An 18,992-nucleotide genomic window follows, 5' to 3' on the forward strand; every position below is an offset into this window, starting at 1 on the left:
TTCGCGCAGGCACACACTTGCGGAGGGTGGAGGGAAAGGAAGGTACGTTAGTGCCACACGGACTCCATGTCATAAAGGAGCTACACCATGCTCAGCGCGTGCTGAATGTGACAGACACAGAACACACATGTGACCGTCCTGGGAGCATATAACATTCTAGCGAGATTTCAATTAAAAAAGACCTAACACTTTGCCTGTGGCATTTAAAGGGTGACCAGCCCAGTTTCCAGGCAGCCACTGATTCGCTACCATTTGAGACTGTTCTGCGCACATGTACATTTAATCTCTTCCTATGAGAAACGGAGTCCTAACCCTACTTTCCGATACTCCTGTAAGAACAAATGAAGCGCAGACACAGTAGGGTACCAGGGGCAGGAGGGGTGCACAAGTGCTCACAGAACGGTGTGTGGGGGCCAGGGCTGCCTTTTTCCTGAAGGTGACGGGGATGCAGGCATAGAGTCAGACCGGGAGCATCCACCTGTTACTGAGGGTGCAATATTAATACTTCTTCCTAGAAACTTGTCAACACATCATCACCCCACTGGCTTTAGGCTTACTTTAAATGACCCTGAGGTGAATCAGGTAACACTACCACTCTGACCCCAGCGGTGTTCGCAAAACATTCTGTCGTCCCTCAGAATAAACAATCTAATGCCTGATAAAGGTCAACAGAACGGCGTCCCGTAAAGTATTACTTGAATTTATTTCTTAAACGGAAAGGCAGATGTATTGAAAGTTATGAAGTTCCATACTTCATAACTCAAACATAATTTTTTTTTAATTTTATGCATTTTAAATAAAACTGTTCACAAAGAAAAGTTAACCAATCCCTTTGAATGCTATGGCTAAAATCTGCTGAAGGTGAAAACGTCTTTCAGGGAACTGGCTGAGTTCCGACAGAGTTTAAGGCTCAATCACCAGCTTTGAGAGAACGTATAATGAGAGGAGAACCTGCCGAGGCCGGGCTGTGCCGCCCCTGCGGGGCCCAGAGCTCCAGGAAGCAAGGTGACAGTGCAAGATTACCAAGCATGGGGCCCTGGGGTCTGGGGAAAATGACTAGAAAAGAGGGGTTCGGAGGCAGTAGACGGGAGTATGGGCTGATGGCATTGGATATCTAAAGCAATCTAACTTTGAACCTGGACTACAAAAGACATGGGACAGTTGAAACATTATTTCTCTACTGCAGTCTTATGCTCTAAAATGATGCTTCACCATTTTAAATTCTTCTCACAAACCAAAAGGGCTTCTTGCCCTGGCTTAGTTTTGATCATCACGTAACGACTACTTCCCATGCAGTCCATGAGTATCTTACACAAAAAAAATCCTTAATTTCCCACCTACAGGATAATGTAACCTTGAAAAATTAAGCATAAAACCCAGTATTGTGTGTAAAAGGGCATCTTACTAACAGTCTGACAGCTACGATTTCGCTATCAAAAGATGATTACATACATTCTCAATCATGGCGAGTAATTACAAATCAAGGTATCTAGTTCTTAGTATATCTCCCTCTGTAATTATTCCTTAGAACCCTGGGGAAGGACTGCATCATAATTAATGAAAACATCCAACAATTTAAACAAAAAGCCTGAGTCTTGAAAGAGCATTCTAGCTCAAATGCTCTCGTTAACGCCGTTCTACGGAGGAGCTTACTGTGATCTCACTCAAGAGAATCTGCACAAATGGCTATTATCACCTATTCTTCTAAGGGAACACAAATTGTTAAGAATTTATCCTAAATTTCCCCAAACAGTCTACAGAACCACTTACTGACACAGGTGATATCATTATGACATCTGGAAGAAACGTGTCACCGTTTTCCAGAATAGAGAGAAAAAATGTCACAAAGTATTATAAAGGAATCCAAAACAATAGGTAGAATTACTATCAACTGCTACGACGGAATCAGCTACAGAGACTACTTTAAGAGAGAATACTTCTCCCGACTCCCTCTGGGGACAAAAAATGTTCCAGATGAGCAAACCAACAAATGCAGGGTAGGTCTGCTATTTGAAGCAGGTGATGAGAGAGGAAAACGGGGAGAAAGAGCTGCTAGGCGACCCGCTCTTTCTGTCTCTTCACGACGAACAAGGACGTAGCACGTGGGAATGAAGCCAGGCCTGGTCTCGCTCACTCTGAGTCTAATGTTCTCAGTTGTCTAATGACCAAGGAGTAAGACTTATCTTTCTGTCATACAAGCCAGAACTTTGGCAATCACGATACTTCCTGTGCACTTCCACTCTACATTTTGTTTCCCAAAGAACAGTATGATGATCAAGAAGGGGCTGTTAGCTGGAGCCAACATACTTAACTGGTGCTCAAATTCTATTTCAGAAGGGTGGAGGTGGGGGGGGGGGGTAAATTACTGACCTTATTTGAAAATACACAGGCAAGTTCCACTTATTATTGAAGCTGTGATAGGCGGGATGTGCTCTTAATCTTTTTACACTGGCCTGTGATCCACATTGCCGTTCAAATGTTCTTACAAAATCCATACTTATGGTATATTTCTAAAATAAGAACAAACAGGTGGCATTTTCATTTTAAGTGAACTAACCAGAACTGGGATCATATAGTGAAAAAAGCTGTAATCAAGATAAAGATCAACACACAGAATCATAGTTTCTGGATCTGATAAGGACCTTATGGGATCTTCCTTCCAAGGTCCCCGCTTAAAGATCAAGTAATGCCCAAAGTGGTTCTGTGACGTGCTCAAGGTCCTAGGTGGCAAGCCCGTCAGGAGACCCAGGCATCCTAAGTCCAGTGGTCTTTAAGCGACAGCTCTCCCCCATCTTCTAGGGCACCCCTAACCCAGTCCATTGGAATCACAAGAGATTGCAGATTAAGTGGTATAATTTTCATTGCCTCTCCAGAAGAAGAAGAAGTAGAAAATTTTAAAAAGGAAAGAAAGACTCAAACCATGTGAGTAATTACATTCTTTTTATAGATGGCACAGCGTGAAGATTGACAGGAGGAATCTAACAACACCATTAAGAGCAGAAGCTAACACTTACTTAATATTTATCATCCTCACACAGTGCTTAAAATTGTCTTTCTTACTTTAACCCAGAAAACCGCCCTACCCGGTAACTACTTTTATATCATCCCCCATTTTATAAATGACGCTTCCTCTTCCGCTTAGGCTCAGAGAGAATTTACCCAGAAACAAAGCAAGGAAATAGGGGAAACAGACCCCTCGCCAGTCAGCAGTGCGAAACTGCAGTTGCACATTCCTTCGGCAAGGGCTCTATTCCCCAGTCCCCAGGCTCTGGGGAGGACACTGCAGGACTTCCCATGTACTTCTCACTAAGAGGGACTCTGTTCTGGGTCACCAAACCAATCACCTGAATATGATGATGTCTGTGCTTATGTGGGAATTTTAGTGCAGTAACACTAGCACAGGTGTTCAATTTCTTTCAACTGCTTTTGAGCTACACTTACTGAATCCCCTGAGTGCGGTCTACATGTGTGGAGTTGAGACAAAGAAAGGTATTACTCATCCCTTTTGGGATAAAACTATACCCCTGCATATAATGGGTGTTGAAAAAATACAAAAATATTTTTCTCTTCACAAAAGCATGTCCCATTAAAACTGAAAGCTGAAAGCATTTCCTGCAAGAAATATTTGTACCCGCAAACGTTAAGTATTGGTTTAGAATTCTAAAGTCGACACTCTAGCAGAAAGCTTCATTTCTGAGCTGCAAAATCTCCTGAGCCTAACACGATCAAAATGATTCTCTAAAGAGGAATGAAAAGGGTCTTAAACTGCTAATGCTCAAGACCTCATATTGTTCAGCACACTGTACCACGGGCCAGGAGAACAGATCGGTGGTATTTCTGGGACAATAAAGCTCCCAGTTTGTTGTCTTACCTGTCTGGAAGTCTACCAGGCCCCAGGCTCACCGCACTCACCTTGTGCCTCTCTACACTTTAAAAATTAATAAGCAATTTGACCAAGCAGAGTTAGAAAAAGAAGCAAATAGAACTTCTAGAAACGAAAATAAGGGTAAATTGGAAACAGGTGAAAAGGAGTTTAGACAAATCTGAAGAAGGAATCAGTGAACTAGGAGAAAAGCCCCAAGAAATTATCCAGAATGAGCACAAAGAGACAAAAAATTAAAAAGTGAATTCAGGAAACACAAAGGATAAAGTGAGGAAGTCTAGTCAAAAGTTCTAGAGGAAAATAATAGAGGAATGAGAGAAAAGCACAACTGAAGAGTTAATGAATCAAAATGAGACAGAGCTGATTAAAAACCAACCCTCAGATTCAGGAGCGCCAACAAATCCTAAATACGATGAAGAAAAAGAAGCCCACGCGAGATTCTCATAATGAAACAGCACACTAGAGTCACAGGCAAGATTTGGGAGAGACGGCATGGTAACTACAAAGAAACAACAATAACTATTTTCATAACGGAAGTCAAGAGACAATGTTCAAAGTGCAGAGAATTCTACTTCCATCAAAACTACCTTTCAAACACAAAAGGTATAAAGTTATTGTCAGACATACAAACTGAGGGTTTATCACAAAAAAGTGAAACTTATTATCAACAGGCCCTGCTAATAGATGAATTTCAGGAAGAAGGAAAATGATCCCAGAAAAAAGGTCAAACATCCAAGAAGGAACAGGAAGCAAAGGAAATGATAAACACGTGGAATAATTCTGAGAGGAGAACGATGACCACGTAAAACAATAAAAATAACGCCCAATTTGGGGGATAAAAAAAATGAAAATAGAAATAAGACCCTGGAAACAGTAATAGATACGATGGAATGGGGCGACTGGCATCAAAGTCCTCTAAGATCCCTGTGCTGTTTGGGAGGCTGAAGAACACCAGTGAGCGTTAGATTCTGTTAAGTAACCACTAAGGTTACTTAATACATAAAGAAATAAAGGGTAGAACTTCCAAATTAGTAGAGGGGAAAAACAGAATAAATGAGGAAAACAAATCCCCAAAAGTCCAAAATACAGAGAAGGTGGAAAAGGAAAGAAAAAAAGAAGGGAGAAAGGAAAAGGAGGAAGAAAAATGGGACAAACAGGAAGAACCAAAGAAACCCCAAATATATCAGTCACTACGATCACTGTAAATTTAACAAATTACCTAAGTGAAAGACAAAGACTGTCATGTTGAATAAAACAATCGAAAACCCAAAACTCAAAATCCAGAGCAGGAAGGAGAGGAGAGGCACCGAGGGGCTGAGCAACACGAGTACTGAGCAGGGGAGCTGGGCACGGACTCAGGCCACCTGGCCGAGAGCCTTTATTCTTCTCCGGGACACTACGTACTATCTTTAAAAAATGGTACAACGGAAAATTAACATACGAGTCTACTGAAATATCAACCATGAAGTCTTTTAAATGATGTTTTTTTTTAAAAAAATGAAAATATCGAGGCCTCCTAATCTTTCAAATTATAGAGAACACTTACATATTGCATTTTAAAATCCAATCCAATACATCGTTTTCCTTCAAAACGATACAGTAGATATCTACAAACTTAATTTTTCATGGAAAACAACTGCAAACAGCCTTGTTTTTAATGGCCCTTAGGATCTTTTTAAAAATTAGAATATTCAGATCTAGTCCCAATTGCATCTAGACTGAATTTTACTTTACATTCTAAAAAATATTCTTAGTCCTTGAAGTTATCAGAGACTATGACTTGAATAAAACAGTGCGTGTTTTAAGGTAAATGTTTGCTACGTAACTCAGACTATGGTTTTTCCTAAAACCACAGAACCAAGACTGTGCAGAAAAGATATGATTATCCTAAAGTCTCAGGTTAACATCTTCAAGAATCAAGACGATGGAGGAAAAGGTACCTGGTGAAAGGCATCGGGATTCCCAGGATTAAAAAGTGAGGGCAATTTTTCTTCTAATCCTCGTACTATTTCTGGCCAGACAGAATTCACCAAAAAATCATATCCAGGAACAGTATTGCCTTTTTCACTGTAAGATAAGAGGAAAATTTCAGTCAAATACACCAGAATCTTCTACTTCCAAAAAGCAAAATTCCACTGTGGTGCTTTTATTAAAATAAAAGTTCCTCAGCCTAAAATTTATTTCAACCTTTTTTAAAAAACGGTATCTGTCTATTAGTTTGTTCTTAGACCCAAACTTCTATTTCACTCCTTGATCTCATTCTCACCTTGAACCTGACACATCCTCTGTGTCCTGACTCCTACATCTATCTATCAAGTAGTAAGCAAGCTGGGGTCAAGGGTAATGGAAAACTACACCGACTTAACTTGGCACAATTTTCTCCCCTAAAATGGGCTACCATGTTTATACTCTGTCTTGAAAAAGAAGCAGTTTAATACCACAGGAAAAGCAGTCTTTGTGGGACTTCCCTGGTGGCGCAGTGGTTAAGAATCCGCCTGCCAATGCAGGAGACGCGGGTGCGAGCCCTGGTCCAGGAAGATCCCACACGCCGTGGAGCAACTAAGCCCGTGCGCCACAGCTACTGAGCCTGCGCTCTAGAGCCCACGAGCCACAACTACCGAGCCTGTGCGCCGCAACTACTGAAGCCCACGCGCCTAGAGCCCGTGCTCGGCAACAAGAGAAGCCACCTCAATGAGAAGCCCGCGCACCGCAACAAAGAGTAGCCCCCGCTTGCCGCAACTAGAGAAAGCCCGCACGCAGTAACAAAGACCGAACGCAGACAAAAATAAATAAATTTTTTTAAAAAAAGAAGAATTATGTTACATCTACTCTGCCTGTGCTCTGTAAATGGAACAATAACGCCTACAGGACAGCACATATATTTAAAAAAAAAAAGAAAAGCAGTCTTGTATTCAACCTTAACACCACTCAACTCTAAAGCACTATAAATCATGCTAATTGCCCAATTACTAACAACTTTCTGATTCAGCTATCCCTAAGATTACCCTCAGTTCTAAAATTCTATGACTATTTTACGTAAAATCTCGATCACAAATCTTAATACAAAAAACTGATAACGGTAATGTTTTTTGTGTGTTTTTTGTGTGTGCATGCTTTAGTCTGCATTTTTAGCCAAAAGGCTGGACTCTGGGTTTCTAATTCACAAACTTAGATGAGAGACAACACTGAGATAAAAGCATGCACTTGGGAGCCAGAGTACGTGAGTTCAAATCTTGGGTCATTTAACTTCTCTGTGTTTTGGTTTCTTCATCTTCAAAACAGGGATGATAATGATACGTACCTCACAGGGTCATTATATGGATTAATATTTGTAAAGCATTTAGGATGGTGCCTAGCATACAATAAGTGCTATGTTAATAGTGGTTAAATACACAAGTACATAAACAAAAAAAGCAGGTTCCTTAAGTTTCTCTTGAACTTAAAGACCTGTAAGTAGCTTTAAGCAACACCATCACACCGATCGACCCACTTTGACTGCTCCGTTATTGATATGCTCTATATTAAGATAACTGTCTTTAAAATTGATCATCCATGCAATATACGGTCTCATTTTTTTAGCAAAACGGGGAGTTGTGTAGCTAAGTGGTGATAACAAATTGGCATTTAACATTCTGATAAGTCTTAAAAATAAACAGTAAAAAGTTTTCATAATTTTCCTGCTTAGCAGAAACTATCAAGACAAATAGCTTATTCAGCTTTACTGTTCAGAAAGAGCTATCAGATAATCTCATTCTATAATAGGTAGGAATTGATGAGAAATTACTGGTGGGATTGGAGGAGGGTCCAGGAGGGAAAGAAGATGCCTGTGTCCCACATACCCAATTCCATGTATCATATCATAGACTTTTAACCATAATAAGAAGTAGCTCTATTAAGGTATCAGAAGAAAGAAGGAACAGAATTGAAGATTTGAAAATACAAATGCACATAATCTGAACAACACTGAAGGACAAGATCACCTCATTCCCAAAGTAAATGTCTAACTAAAGCCCCAAAGAGAAAACTTAAATCTGTGAGATCAACAGTTAGGAAAGCTAATGCACATTCTTCGGAAGATAGATCTTGAACGTCGCTGGTGTCCCCAGCTATAAAGGGCACCTGCAGGCAGAAGCTGAGCAAGGGAAGGTGAGGAGCGGCGGGACGACGGGGCCTCAAGCAAATGCAGATGGCCCACCAAGGCACAGTTTAGATTCCTCAGATTTCTGAGGCGTCCACATGAATTCTGCCACACCGAAAACCATGGAAAAGAGCACGTGAGGCTCTGTAACTTGACATTTCAGGACCAAGACTAGGCCTGTCAAATCTAATGACTGGTTGTTTCATAACTGTGGCTTCTTTAAATTTACCCCATGACTTCTACTAAATTCTTACTCCAAATCCAAATCCAACTAAATCTTCATGATTACTAAGCAAAAGTGGCAAAACAAGGCTTCATCTGAAATCGTGTACTGGAAATAGGGTACTTCACAAGTCAAGCAGCGTATTTGTTCCCCAGATTTTTTTTTCTTTTCAAAGAACAAAAATTCAAGACCAAATATAATGTTCACTCCATGAAGACAGGGACCTCATTTGCCTTTCTAATGCTGTAAATAGGTTAAGTCTTTCATCCTGCAAACATTGGGTAGTTACTGCCTTCAAGACACTGTGCCAGGAGGGAGGTGTGGGCCGTGCGGGAGGGGAGCGCACTGCTGAGAGGAAAAAGTGAGAGCGACGTGCACTGGCCTGCAGAGAACAGGATTAAAGCAGACATCAGGGTAAAAGAGGGTCTCTTGAAGGAAGTGGCATCTGAGCTGGGGCTTCACGTGGAGTGACAGCTCAACAAAAAGAGGGATCAGGAAAGGCGGAGGGGACTCCGAGGAAAAACACAGACCCGCCCAGCGTGTGCTGGGGCGGGCAAGTGCAGCTGTGTGCTGGAAAACTGCAGGGCGAGGGTACCACAGAGCAGAGTGCCCCACCCAAGGACCACCAGGGCCAGAGCACAAGGGGCCTTGTGTGCTGATCAAGAAGCCTGCATTTTCCACAATGAGCAATAGGAAGCCACTAAAGACTTAGGAAGACAGGGCATGAATCTCAGCACTGTGGGTAAATGTGCCAGCAGAGGGGCAGACTGAGACGCGCAAGCAGGTGGGGAAAACCTGTTACTGTGGACAGAGAAATGACAAAGGCCTGGACCAGGACAGTGGCAGTGGTGGAAGGCAGTGGGGTATTTACAAAACAGAACTGAAAACCATGGAAATCAGACAAAAGGAGGGAAAACTGAAGATGACTTTAACCACAATTAACATCTTATAAAACTTGTTGAATTAAACTGAATTGATATTTATTAACAGATTATGACATCAGGATAATGGAAGGAAACCAACTTTTATTTCAAACCTAGTTTAGGGAAATGACAGTGTAGGAAAGGGCAAAGCATGGGCTGTGGATTCAAGAGAGACACACCATTCTCCTCCGTTCCACCCACTACAGTTTCCTTCTCTGTAAGACGAGGCTAATGGCCCCTGCCCGGCTCAGAGCACTGTGCTCACACACAGACAGGAAAGGGCATCTGAACCCGGTCCACACGAGACAGCAATAACCAGCAGGGCACGAGCGGCTCCCAGGCGCAGCCCCGGACCGCGGGAGCTCTGAGAACAGCTGCTCAGACTACCTTGAGGTGGCTCCTCCCGTGACCTCTCGAAGGAGGCGGCAGTGGTGGGGAACGAACTCCAGGAGCCTCCTGTACATGAGCTGAAGATCACTCGGGTGAGCATCGGCAATCTGCGCTACCATCACCTAGTACAAGGAGCATCATTTTTAAAAAAGACAAGTATGACTTACACACCACAGGGAAAGAACAAAGAAAACCTGAAAGTGTGTTTCCTCTCGCCCCCCTCCTCCCCAGCTGACATGTTTCCTAACAGGAACAGCCTCACTCAGAGCTAGTTCCAGGACTCGGGTGCATAGCTCTGACCTGGGGGAGACACAGGCTGGGTGACAGAGACTGGCCTGAAGCTGAAAAGCCAGACACATTCGCCTGTTTCCCTCCTGAGCTTGAAAACGAAATAAAACGATGATTTCCCATGACAACAGCTCCTTGCTGTCTTGACCATGGCCTTTTCTTCTAAATACCATTATTCAGGTTAGGGGAAGGTTTGAGACAGAGAAAGGTGGAAGGGAGTATATTTTATTTTACTTTATTATTATTTTATCTTTTGTGTTAAGGTTGAGAATCAAGAGGCGAATGACAAACATACGAATTTAAATAAAATTAAAATGTGGCCAGTTTATTTAATATGCCACTGAAACATCAAACGTTTCTTTAATTTAGCACATTAGGTTCAGTTCAATGAAAAACAAAGGCATAAATTAGTAACCATTTTCACTTAGTGATAAAGAAATAGTGTAGGTAATTTGTCTTTTTCACTCCTATAGAGAGACAGCTATGAAATACAACAGGATACAAACAGAGGAAGTTGACAGATCATTTATTTTTAGTAATCCTAATGAAAGCTGACTGGACTATTGAAATTAATCCTGAAGTTTCATTTTTATCAATGACATTCAATTTTCCCCATTTATAAATGGGAGACTTTCACCCCAAAGTCATGGTGGGTAGGGCTTTGTACTTACTGGACAGAAAGAGCGTCCACACTGATGTGGCACTGAAGAAAGTCTGCAAACACTGAGGACGGGCCTGCGACTTCCACCAGTTTGAACCAGACAAAGCTGCCATTTTTGCGTGCCAGAAAATGCTGAGCATTGGCAACTTCATGTGGTGCAATCTGTAATATACTCTGGCTGCTCAAAGGCAGAGCGTGCTTACTTCCCAAATTTTAACTGTGTCCTCGTAGGTGAAGGACACTGGATAGCCAAGTTCTGGATTTAAGGTATTACGCTGCTAATTTGCCTATGAAAGCCCTTCATCTGTGAACATTCCCTCCCTCCCACCTTCCTGGCCCACACACTCCTCAGCAGTCTGTGAAGACAGCCCTCCGCGCAGACCTTCCACGCTCAGGGCTCTTGGCCCACTGTCCCACCACGAGGCACTTGAGCTGCGGTGCTGGCATCTACTTTATTTGTTCCATTCTACCCACCAGACCAGTAGTTAAAAGATTCGTTTCAAAAACTTTATTGGCAAATAATTTACATAGCATAAAACTGACCTAAAAATGTTCTGATACACACCTTCTCCCTAGGGAAGACCTGCCCCCTACTAAATTAAGATAATCCCTGGGCTACGGCATCACTAGAAAATACGAGAGAGGGTGCCTGACTCCTGCATGCTGGTTGTAACCACTAGGGACCAACCTTTTCTTACAACTGATGCTGCAGTAACTATGAGACTCTTTACAGAAGGACCTCTGATCCACCCTCACGCCCAGTGCAGCATCCAGGACACAGCAGACGCTCTCTGAACGCCTGCTGAATGGAGGCCTGGGGGTGCACAAACCTCATCCACGTATGGTTTCACCAGGACTTGACCAACTAACGCCTCCGCGTCCCGTGCCTTGTCAATCGTGGCGTAAGTCCGTAAGCAGTGCCGGATCACATCGACACTGGAAGTCCGCAGGCCTTCCAAAAGGAGGCCTTCCAGTGACTGCTGTAACATGGCTGTAATGCCAGCTATACGCTGCAAGAAAAACAGGTAAGAAAGCAGCTGGAACAATTTCTAAAGACTCAAATATACACATAACAAATCTCTGGCGGACTAGAAGAGAATATGTGTAAAATTAAAATATTAACATTTTCTGGAGTGTAACAATGAATCTTTCCTCCACCCCACATCTCTTTATAAGTAAATCTTTGCTATATCAAAGGAGGATTTAGACAGAATTGCAGAATGAGAAAAAAAGTTATTTTCCTCTTAAGCTACAGAGTAAATCTGAGAAACATCATGAATCTAAAGCCCAGTCGAGAGTTGCGGATAAACTAACTCTGACTACATCATACGGTGTGTCAAGTTACATGAAATTTAGAATTAATTTTACCCTTATAATTCGGAGAATATGCCTGTGTCTTCACACAAAATCTACAATGTGTGACACTTAGGGGGCAGGGGTCCAAAAAACAAAAACTGAAGGAAAAAATTCAAAGCTAGTTTCAGAATCCTGCAGATCAACAATTTTCACAGGCATGACAGGCATGCCTTGAAGATGCTGCGAGTGTGGCTCCAGACCACAGTAAATCGAGCAGGACCACAATGAAGCGGGGCACTGGGACTTCCTGGTCTCTCAGTGCACGTAAGAGAAATGTTTACACCATACTGCAGTATACTAAGTCTGCAATAGCATTATGTCTAAAAAAACAAGGTATATACCTTAATTACCTCAATTAAAAAATACTTTATTGCTAAAAGATGTTAATCATAATCTGAGCCTTCAGTGAGCTGTAATCATTTTGCTGGTGGAGGGTTTGAAATACTGTGAAAATTGCCAGAATGTGATACAAAGACATGAAGTGAGCAAATGCTGTTGGAATGGCACTGGTAGGCTGACAGACTTGCTTGATGCAGAGTTGCCATAAACCTTCAATTTGTTAAAAAAAAAAACAAAACAAAAACATATCTGTGAAGTGCAATAAAGTGAAGGGCAATAAAATGAGGTATGCCTGTATCAGGTAAAACCAAAATTATTTAGCAAATTCCTAAATACCAAAGTGTGGAAATCTAAAACAACACTTACTGGTCTTATTTTGTCCAAAAGAGGCATGCCTTTGCTTTGAACAGCATGAAACTGTAACTGGTTAAATTCTGTGGCAATTCTCTCCAAAATCTGTCCAGTCAGAAGTGGGCTAGTAGAGACAATTAGAGAAATTTAACTCCTAAAGGTTTTAAGTTTCCGAGAGAACACATCACATGATTAGCAATGCTGATGCTTTAGCACCCACTGTGTTTTTCCACAGCCCCCTGTCACAAGGTAGAAGCTAAAGCGTCCTTCGTGCCATCAGCTTTCACAAGTCACATGCACAGCATGTTCTAGGACAGTGGGCAACTACTTCAGTATAAGCCACTGACGCTGCCTGGCCTCAGCCACAGGGTCCAAGCAAGAAGCAGGAGCTGGACCGGGCCACTGTGGGTGTGACGGGTGTTTCCACCTCCTCCCCCAGGCTCTCCTGTCCATGGCCTTCTTCATCTTTAACCTCCCTTCCCTCTCTTGCCCTATCCTATTATTTACACCTGAATCCCCTTCTACTGCTCTGTCTCATTCTCTCTTCCTCTAAAATACCTCCAGTACTTCTAAAATACCAAACACTGCTGTCTCCTTGATAAAATAAAAGCGGCCCTCTAGCGGCAATACAGCAAATAAGTCAGAAGAGCTCTACATTTTCATTTACCAAAGAGCTGAAAGAGCAGTCAACCTGTATTCTCTGGGTCCTAGTGGAAGGACATTCATTGTGTATCTGCCACAAAGTGTAATAAATGCACTTCTTTCCTCTAAAATACATTGCAACAATGCCACTCAAAAGGAAGCTAAATAGCAAAAGAAGAAAAATGTAAAGGCACTGAAGCGTCTGCTGGGCTTCTCTTGAGGCATCCTATATCTAATGGTGACCTATCAGTGAGTGAGGGGAAAAAGTCCACATCACAAGGAAATGAAATGCTATCCATTTCAGGTCTATCCAGTCCTGTATCTGTAGCATTCAAACTAGTTTAGGGCTTCCCTGGTGGCGCAGTGGTTGAGAGTCCACCTGCCAATGCAAGGGACACGGGTTCATGGCCCAGTCCGGGAAGATCCCACATGCCGCAGAGCGGCTGGGCCCGTGAGCCATGGCCGCTGAGCCTGCGTGTCCGGAGCCTGTGCTCCGCAACAGGAGAGGCCACAACAGTGAGAGGCCTGCGTACCGCAAAAAAAAAAAAAAAAAAAAAAAAAAAAAACACACAAAAAACTAGTTTAGAGGGAGAGCAATTCCCCTGCAAGACCAACCCAAAAGGTTAATCCCTCTTTCCTGAGTAACCTAGTGTGGATCTATTAATTATAAATTATCTAAACGTTTCTTGGACTAAGAAGCATGCTGTAGTTACCATTCACTTACATTGCCCTGGTTTTCCTTTCTCTACAGCTCAAAGTTGCTGATCTGAATATTAAAAAGTACTCAAAGGTGATTCTGAGCAAGAAACAGCATAATATCTATTACATTAAAGATGGAACATTGAGGGAATTCCCTGGCGGTGCAGCAGTTAAGACTCTGCGCTTCCACTGCAGGGGGCCACAGTTCGATCCCTGGTTGGGGAACTGAGATACCACATGCCATGCGGTGCGGCCAAAAAGGAGAAAAAAAAAAAAAGATGGAACATCGCAAAGGAATGGTATCATAGAAAAAGACATCAGTGAGGAAGGGAGTAGGAACGGACCCAAGTGGAAAGAAAACAGGGAGGCAGGTATGGCGGATGTCGAGTACAGACAAGTTGGCAGGAGCTGCCAATGCTGCTGAGGGTGAGAGAGACGCGGAGCAGCTCAAGACAAACGGCTCCACCGGACGGGTCAGAAGGGACGGGTCAGAAAGGACGGCAGCGGAGACCCTGGCCAGCGGAGGTAAGGGCAGGAGCGCGAGGGCGGGGGGCTGAAGGGACAGAGACAGCAAGTGCTGACCACTTGTTTGTACATCTTGATTATGAAAGGAAGTAGAGACCCAGGGCAGGAGAATCACTTCCTTTTTGGATGCCGCATTCCTCAATCTATACAACGAGAGATATGGAGCGTACTGCCTTTAAGGTGCTCCCAAATCTAACATTTTGATTCCTAAAATTAAGAAATCCAACATGCCTTTATCGTGTGGTAAGACTTTGGTATAGGTATATTCAATTTGGCTTTGGTTGGCTTTGCAGCAGATTATCCAATATTACTCAGGGAAACATGTTATGGCTGTCCACGTGACTTTAGGAGAAGCTCTTGTCAGACCCAAATTAGATGTGTGAAGGCCTACGACATGCCGGGTGCGGGCTACCGAGCTGACTGTCAGACAGCCCTGCCAGTGGAGTTACTATTAGCCTTACGCTGCCCATGACACAGGGAGATGAGGTTCCATGACTCAGGCTGCCCAATGGTAGATGCAGCACAAACCTGTGCTCCTCCCATGGCACCATGGTGCTGGTGTGACCTACTCATTTTCTGAGCCACTCATCTACCTGGCTGATTTAGAATTCACACTAGGAAGGTAATAAGACGGTCACAGTGTAACAAAGGAAATGGTCATTTTTTTCTAATTTCACAAGGTTTCTTTCCCCTGTTTATAAATTTTAACTAAATGTGTCCTATACTGTTTCTTAACGCTACAATGCTAGTGCAAGATACATGAATGGTGATACTCTGGGCATGTCTACATAAATTTATGAAAGATAAAAGCCATTCCATACCTGGAAGATCAAAGGATTTTGCCAGTGCTTACATAAGGCGATTCCAAAGATAAAAATCCTCCACTGAAAGCACACTCCTCTGACTCCCTGTAAGGTGATGTGTTGCAACAGTGGTCCATCACCACAAAGGTCTTAGAAGGATGTATTGTAAACTTTACCATCTCATGCCCTCCACTTTTCATAAGCTACGTTCAAAAACACTGAGCCATAGACTTGCCTTTTCTTCTTTATCAGAAATGCGTTTTAACTAAAAAAAAAAGTAGCCTGGGTGTGAAGTACTAATTTATGTGATATTTAGTAAAAAATACTTACCTGCTTGCTTCTAGTGCAGATGTTTCTTTAGAATGTTGAGAATTTAAGATTTTTTCAATTTTCTCAACTGATCGAATAACCTGTATAAGCCTCAACACACATATCTATAAAAATAAAAATGAAGCCAAAAAGAAGTTATCATGATGTTTAATCTTAATTATCTTATTTCCCCTTTCTAAATGCAGGGAAATACAAAGCCAAAAGTCAACTTAAAGTGTGTGGAGCACTCTACAGTTTGAATACTTCTACATAACACTGAATTCCCAAGAATGTAAAACTTAACTTTAGCTGCCCAGAAGAAGCATATTTCAATATTCTATTACAAGTTAATAGTTAAAAAAAGAAAAAAACTATAGACTTTTTTTGTTTTCTCATTTCCTGCATTTTTATTTCTTCTTTCTTTTCCCCATCTTAAATGAACCCCTGTATAGGCACTACATTTATTTTCTTATGACCCTTTTCTCATGTTTTAATTTTAGTTTCTGATCATCTTTATCCTATTTACATGTATACGACACAATTATATGCCTAAGCGTCAATTCACTAAAGACATTATTACACAATAAATATTATCAAAGAGGTTGAGGAATATTATAAAAACTCTCATCCTTAAAAGAACAAAAAGGAAGTCATTCGTTAAACAAACAGTTACTAGAACCTACTGTACAGCACAGGGAACTCTACTCAATGCTCTGTGGTGACCTAAATGGGAAGGAAATCGAAAGAAGAGTGGATATATGTATAACTAATTCACTCTGCTGCACAGCAGAAACTAACACTACACTGTAAAGCAACTATACTCCAATAAAAATTAATTTAAAAAAAAGACAAAAAAAATTAAACAAATAGTTCCTGAGCACCTATTGTGCACCAGACATTCTTCTAGACAGTGAGGACATGGGTGAATAAAACAGGCAAAAATTCCCTGCTCTCACAAAGCTTACAATCTTTTCTAGAAAGGCACTGCATTCTTGAAATCTTTGGACGAAAGCTGATATTTAAAGGAGAATTAAACAGAAGGTTTCAAAATAGGCTTCTTTCCCTTGAGATTTTGAAAAATATGCTAATAAATTTAGAAAACACTGACCGAGCACCAGGCTAGAATCAAGTCTCAAATTCTAATCCTAACTCTGCCATTACATCCTTAAAGTCAGATAATAAAATTAAAACACAGGACCAGTAAAATGTAAAAGCAGTGCATGCAGAGGTACAGTTAACAAGTGGAAACAAAAAGAAGAAATAAACGTGGCAGAATGAGAGCAACACACTAGTTTTTCAACCTGCAGTAGAACACTGGAAGAGTCGGTCTTAGAAAGCCCACTTACTCCCTAATGTCTAAAATTTTAATATTTTCTTTATAGGGGTGCTGAGAAATTAGTTATATGCCTGTTAAACTGTAAAGTGTTTCACGGATACCAGTTATTACTGTTTCTTCTTTTGAAAAAATTGAGGAATGTTAATTTTGTGACCACTTGGGTACATCTAAAATTCTGTCTTACTATTTCAAACAGTTGACATGACATTATAAGTGTAAGTATATATAGATATATAGAAAAAGGCTTTGAGAAAAACCACTTTCATAGTACTGAAAAGTGTGAGAAGACATGAGGGAAGGGCTTTTAGCTGGCATGCAGCATAAGAAATCTACAGTTTTCTTTAAAAGTTTTAATGCCGTCATGAATAAATTAACGCACGAGAAGAATACGCGATTTTCTTTGTCTTTTTTTTCTATTAGTTACTTTAGCACACCTCTCTTATTAACAGGACCTTAATCAGCCCAGGAGTGAGAAGATCTGGGCTCCAGCTCTGGCTCGACCCCTCGCGAACTTTGCTGAACACTGATGCCCAAAAATAAGGAGAGACCCCACACTTCCTCTCTGCCAAGGTACCAAGAGAAATAAATCAGACCACATGCGCGGAAGTGCCGTTAACTCCAAGGTGCTACCATGAAGCCATGTGCAACCTACCTTTTTCTTCCTAATGTCCTCTTGTTTAGACATTCGTTCATCTACTGCCCGAATTCCTTCACTGACAGATGACCTAAGACTCTTTAAAAGAATAAAGAAAACATACAGCAGAAACTGTTTTGTGACATTACGAAACTTACACATTTAATTAAATTCCACAGAACTTAATTTTATCTTCGGGCCGGTATTATGCAGATATTGACAAAAATACATAATATCAGATACAACTGCTGTCGAGGGCACTCATGGTTTGGGGGAAAATGACATATAAAGCCAAGGTTATGGAGGATTAACGGCCGAAGGAATAATAATACATGTACCGTCAATGTCGTTCAAGAAATCATCTGAATCAAAGGATAGGAGAGTCTGGCACAGGGCATGGGACTTGAGTCTGACCCTGAGAACCTGTGGAAGCTGACGATGGTGGAGAGGAGGTTATCAGAAGACAAAGGTGGGAAGACACAACTGACGGCGCACACTCAGGGTGGGTGAGGCATGCACCCGGGTGCACTGCAGGCTTCATTTTGCAGAGGAGTAGAAATAAACAGGGAGGGGTTGATTTGGGAGGACTTTAGATTCTACACATTTTGGGGAACTAGAGAATCCCGAAGCACTGATATTTCCTGATGAAATGCTGTTTGGGGGATGGTAGGAATCAAGAAGTAAGGAACAGAATGGCCAGGAAAAGCCAGAGGTCATGGGTGGAGAAACATGTCCAGAAGCTAATAAATTAAGCCAAGTATGAAGAATTGAGGCCAAAATGAAGGTAATGGAAACGATCAGAATAAACTAGATAAATCACAAAAGTTTTATAGAGAGGTGAATTCATTCATTCAATAAACATTATGAAATGTCTGTTAAATGTCAGCTACCATGGTAGCCAGTGAGGCTATAATGATGAATTAGACAGAAACAGTTTTATCCCTCAATGATCGTAGAATCTCAGAGCAGCGTCATGAGTTGAGGTCAAAAAGGCAGGTGAGGTCTGTGGCTGGTGAGGAGAAAGGTGGCTATAAAGACAGCTGCAGAATAAGGGAGGCGACGTGGTACTGGCAGGTGGCAGGGCTGGACTAGAGCCCGGAGGCGTGAGAGCAGCCCAGGAAGTTCAAAGCACAGGTCAGCAGAGCAGAGAGAGCGCACAGAAAAGAGTGGGAGGTTACCACAGGCTGAGGCCCAGGAGACGCCAGCCACGAGGCTGGGAGGTGAGGGAGCACCGAGGAGGAGGCAGGAGAGCCACGCAGAAGCTGCCGCGCAGCCCAGCAGCGGGCCACAAACCCCTTTCCTTCCACTCCAAGGAAAAGCACTGTAATGAGCTTTTGTAAAATTCAAAAACATACACTTTCAAACACATCTGCTAGTTCAAGGCACAGCTCAACACTTATCTCTCTTATGAAGTCTTTCCCGCCTACCCCTCCCCTCCTCGGGACTTCTCAGCTCTGACACTCCCATTACCCTGCACTTCCTTCAGTACTCT

At 42.1% G+C, this 18,992-nt stretch overlaps 1 protein-coding gene across 1 annotated transcript in view; it reads right to left on the reverse strand.

Moving 5' to 3' along the window:
- The window catches only part of COG2 (component of oligomeric golgi complex 2), a 41,501-nt gene that overhangs the window by 11,830 nt on the left and 10,679 nt on the right, over positions 1-18,992 (reverse strand). Inside the window, exons 4-10 of the mRNA XM_082854164.1 lie at positions 17,519-17,599; positions 15,552-15,655; positions 12,568-12,676; positions 11,337-11,516; positions 9,555-9,679; positions 5,824-5,950; positions 2,371-2,510 (exon numbers count right to left, since the gene is read on the reverse strand). Coding sequence (XP_082710290.1) covers positions 2,371-2,510; positions 5,824-5,950; positions 9,555-9,679; positions 11,337-11,516; positions 12,568-12,676; positions 15,552-15,655; positions 17,519-17,599 — 866 coding nt within the window. The remainder of the gene's footprint in view (positions 1-2,370; positions 2,511-5,823; positions 5,951-9,554; positions 9,680-11,336; positions 11,517-12,567; positions 12,677-15,551; positions 15,656-17,518; positions 17,600-18,992) is intronic.

Source organism: Leucopleurus acutus, assembly GCF_964270905.1.
Source record: "Leucopleurus acutus genome assembly, chromosome: 14".
In the NCBI taxonomy this organism is placed as follows: domain Eukaryota; kingdom Metazoa; phylum Chordata; class Mammalia; order Artiodactyla; family Delphinidae; genus Leucopleurus; species Leucopleurus acutus.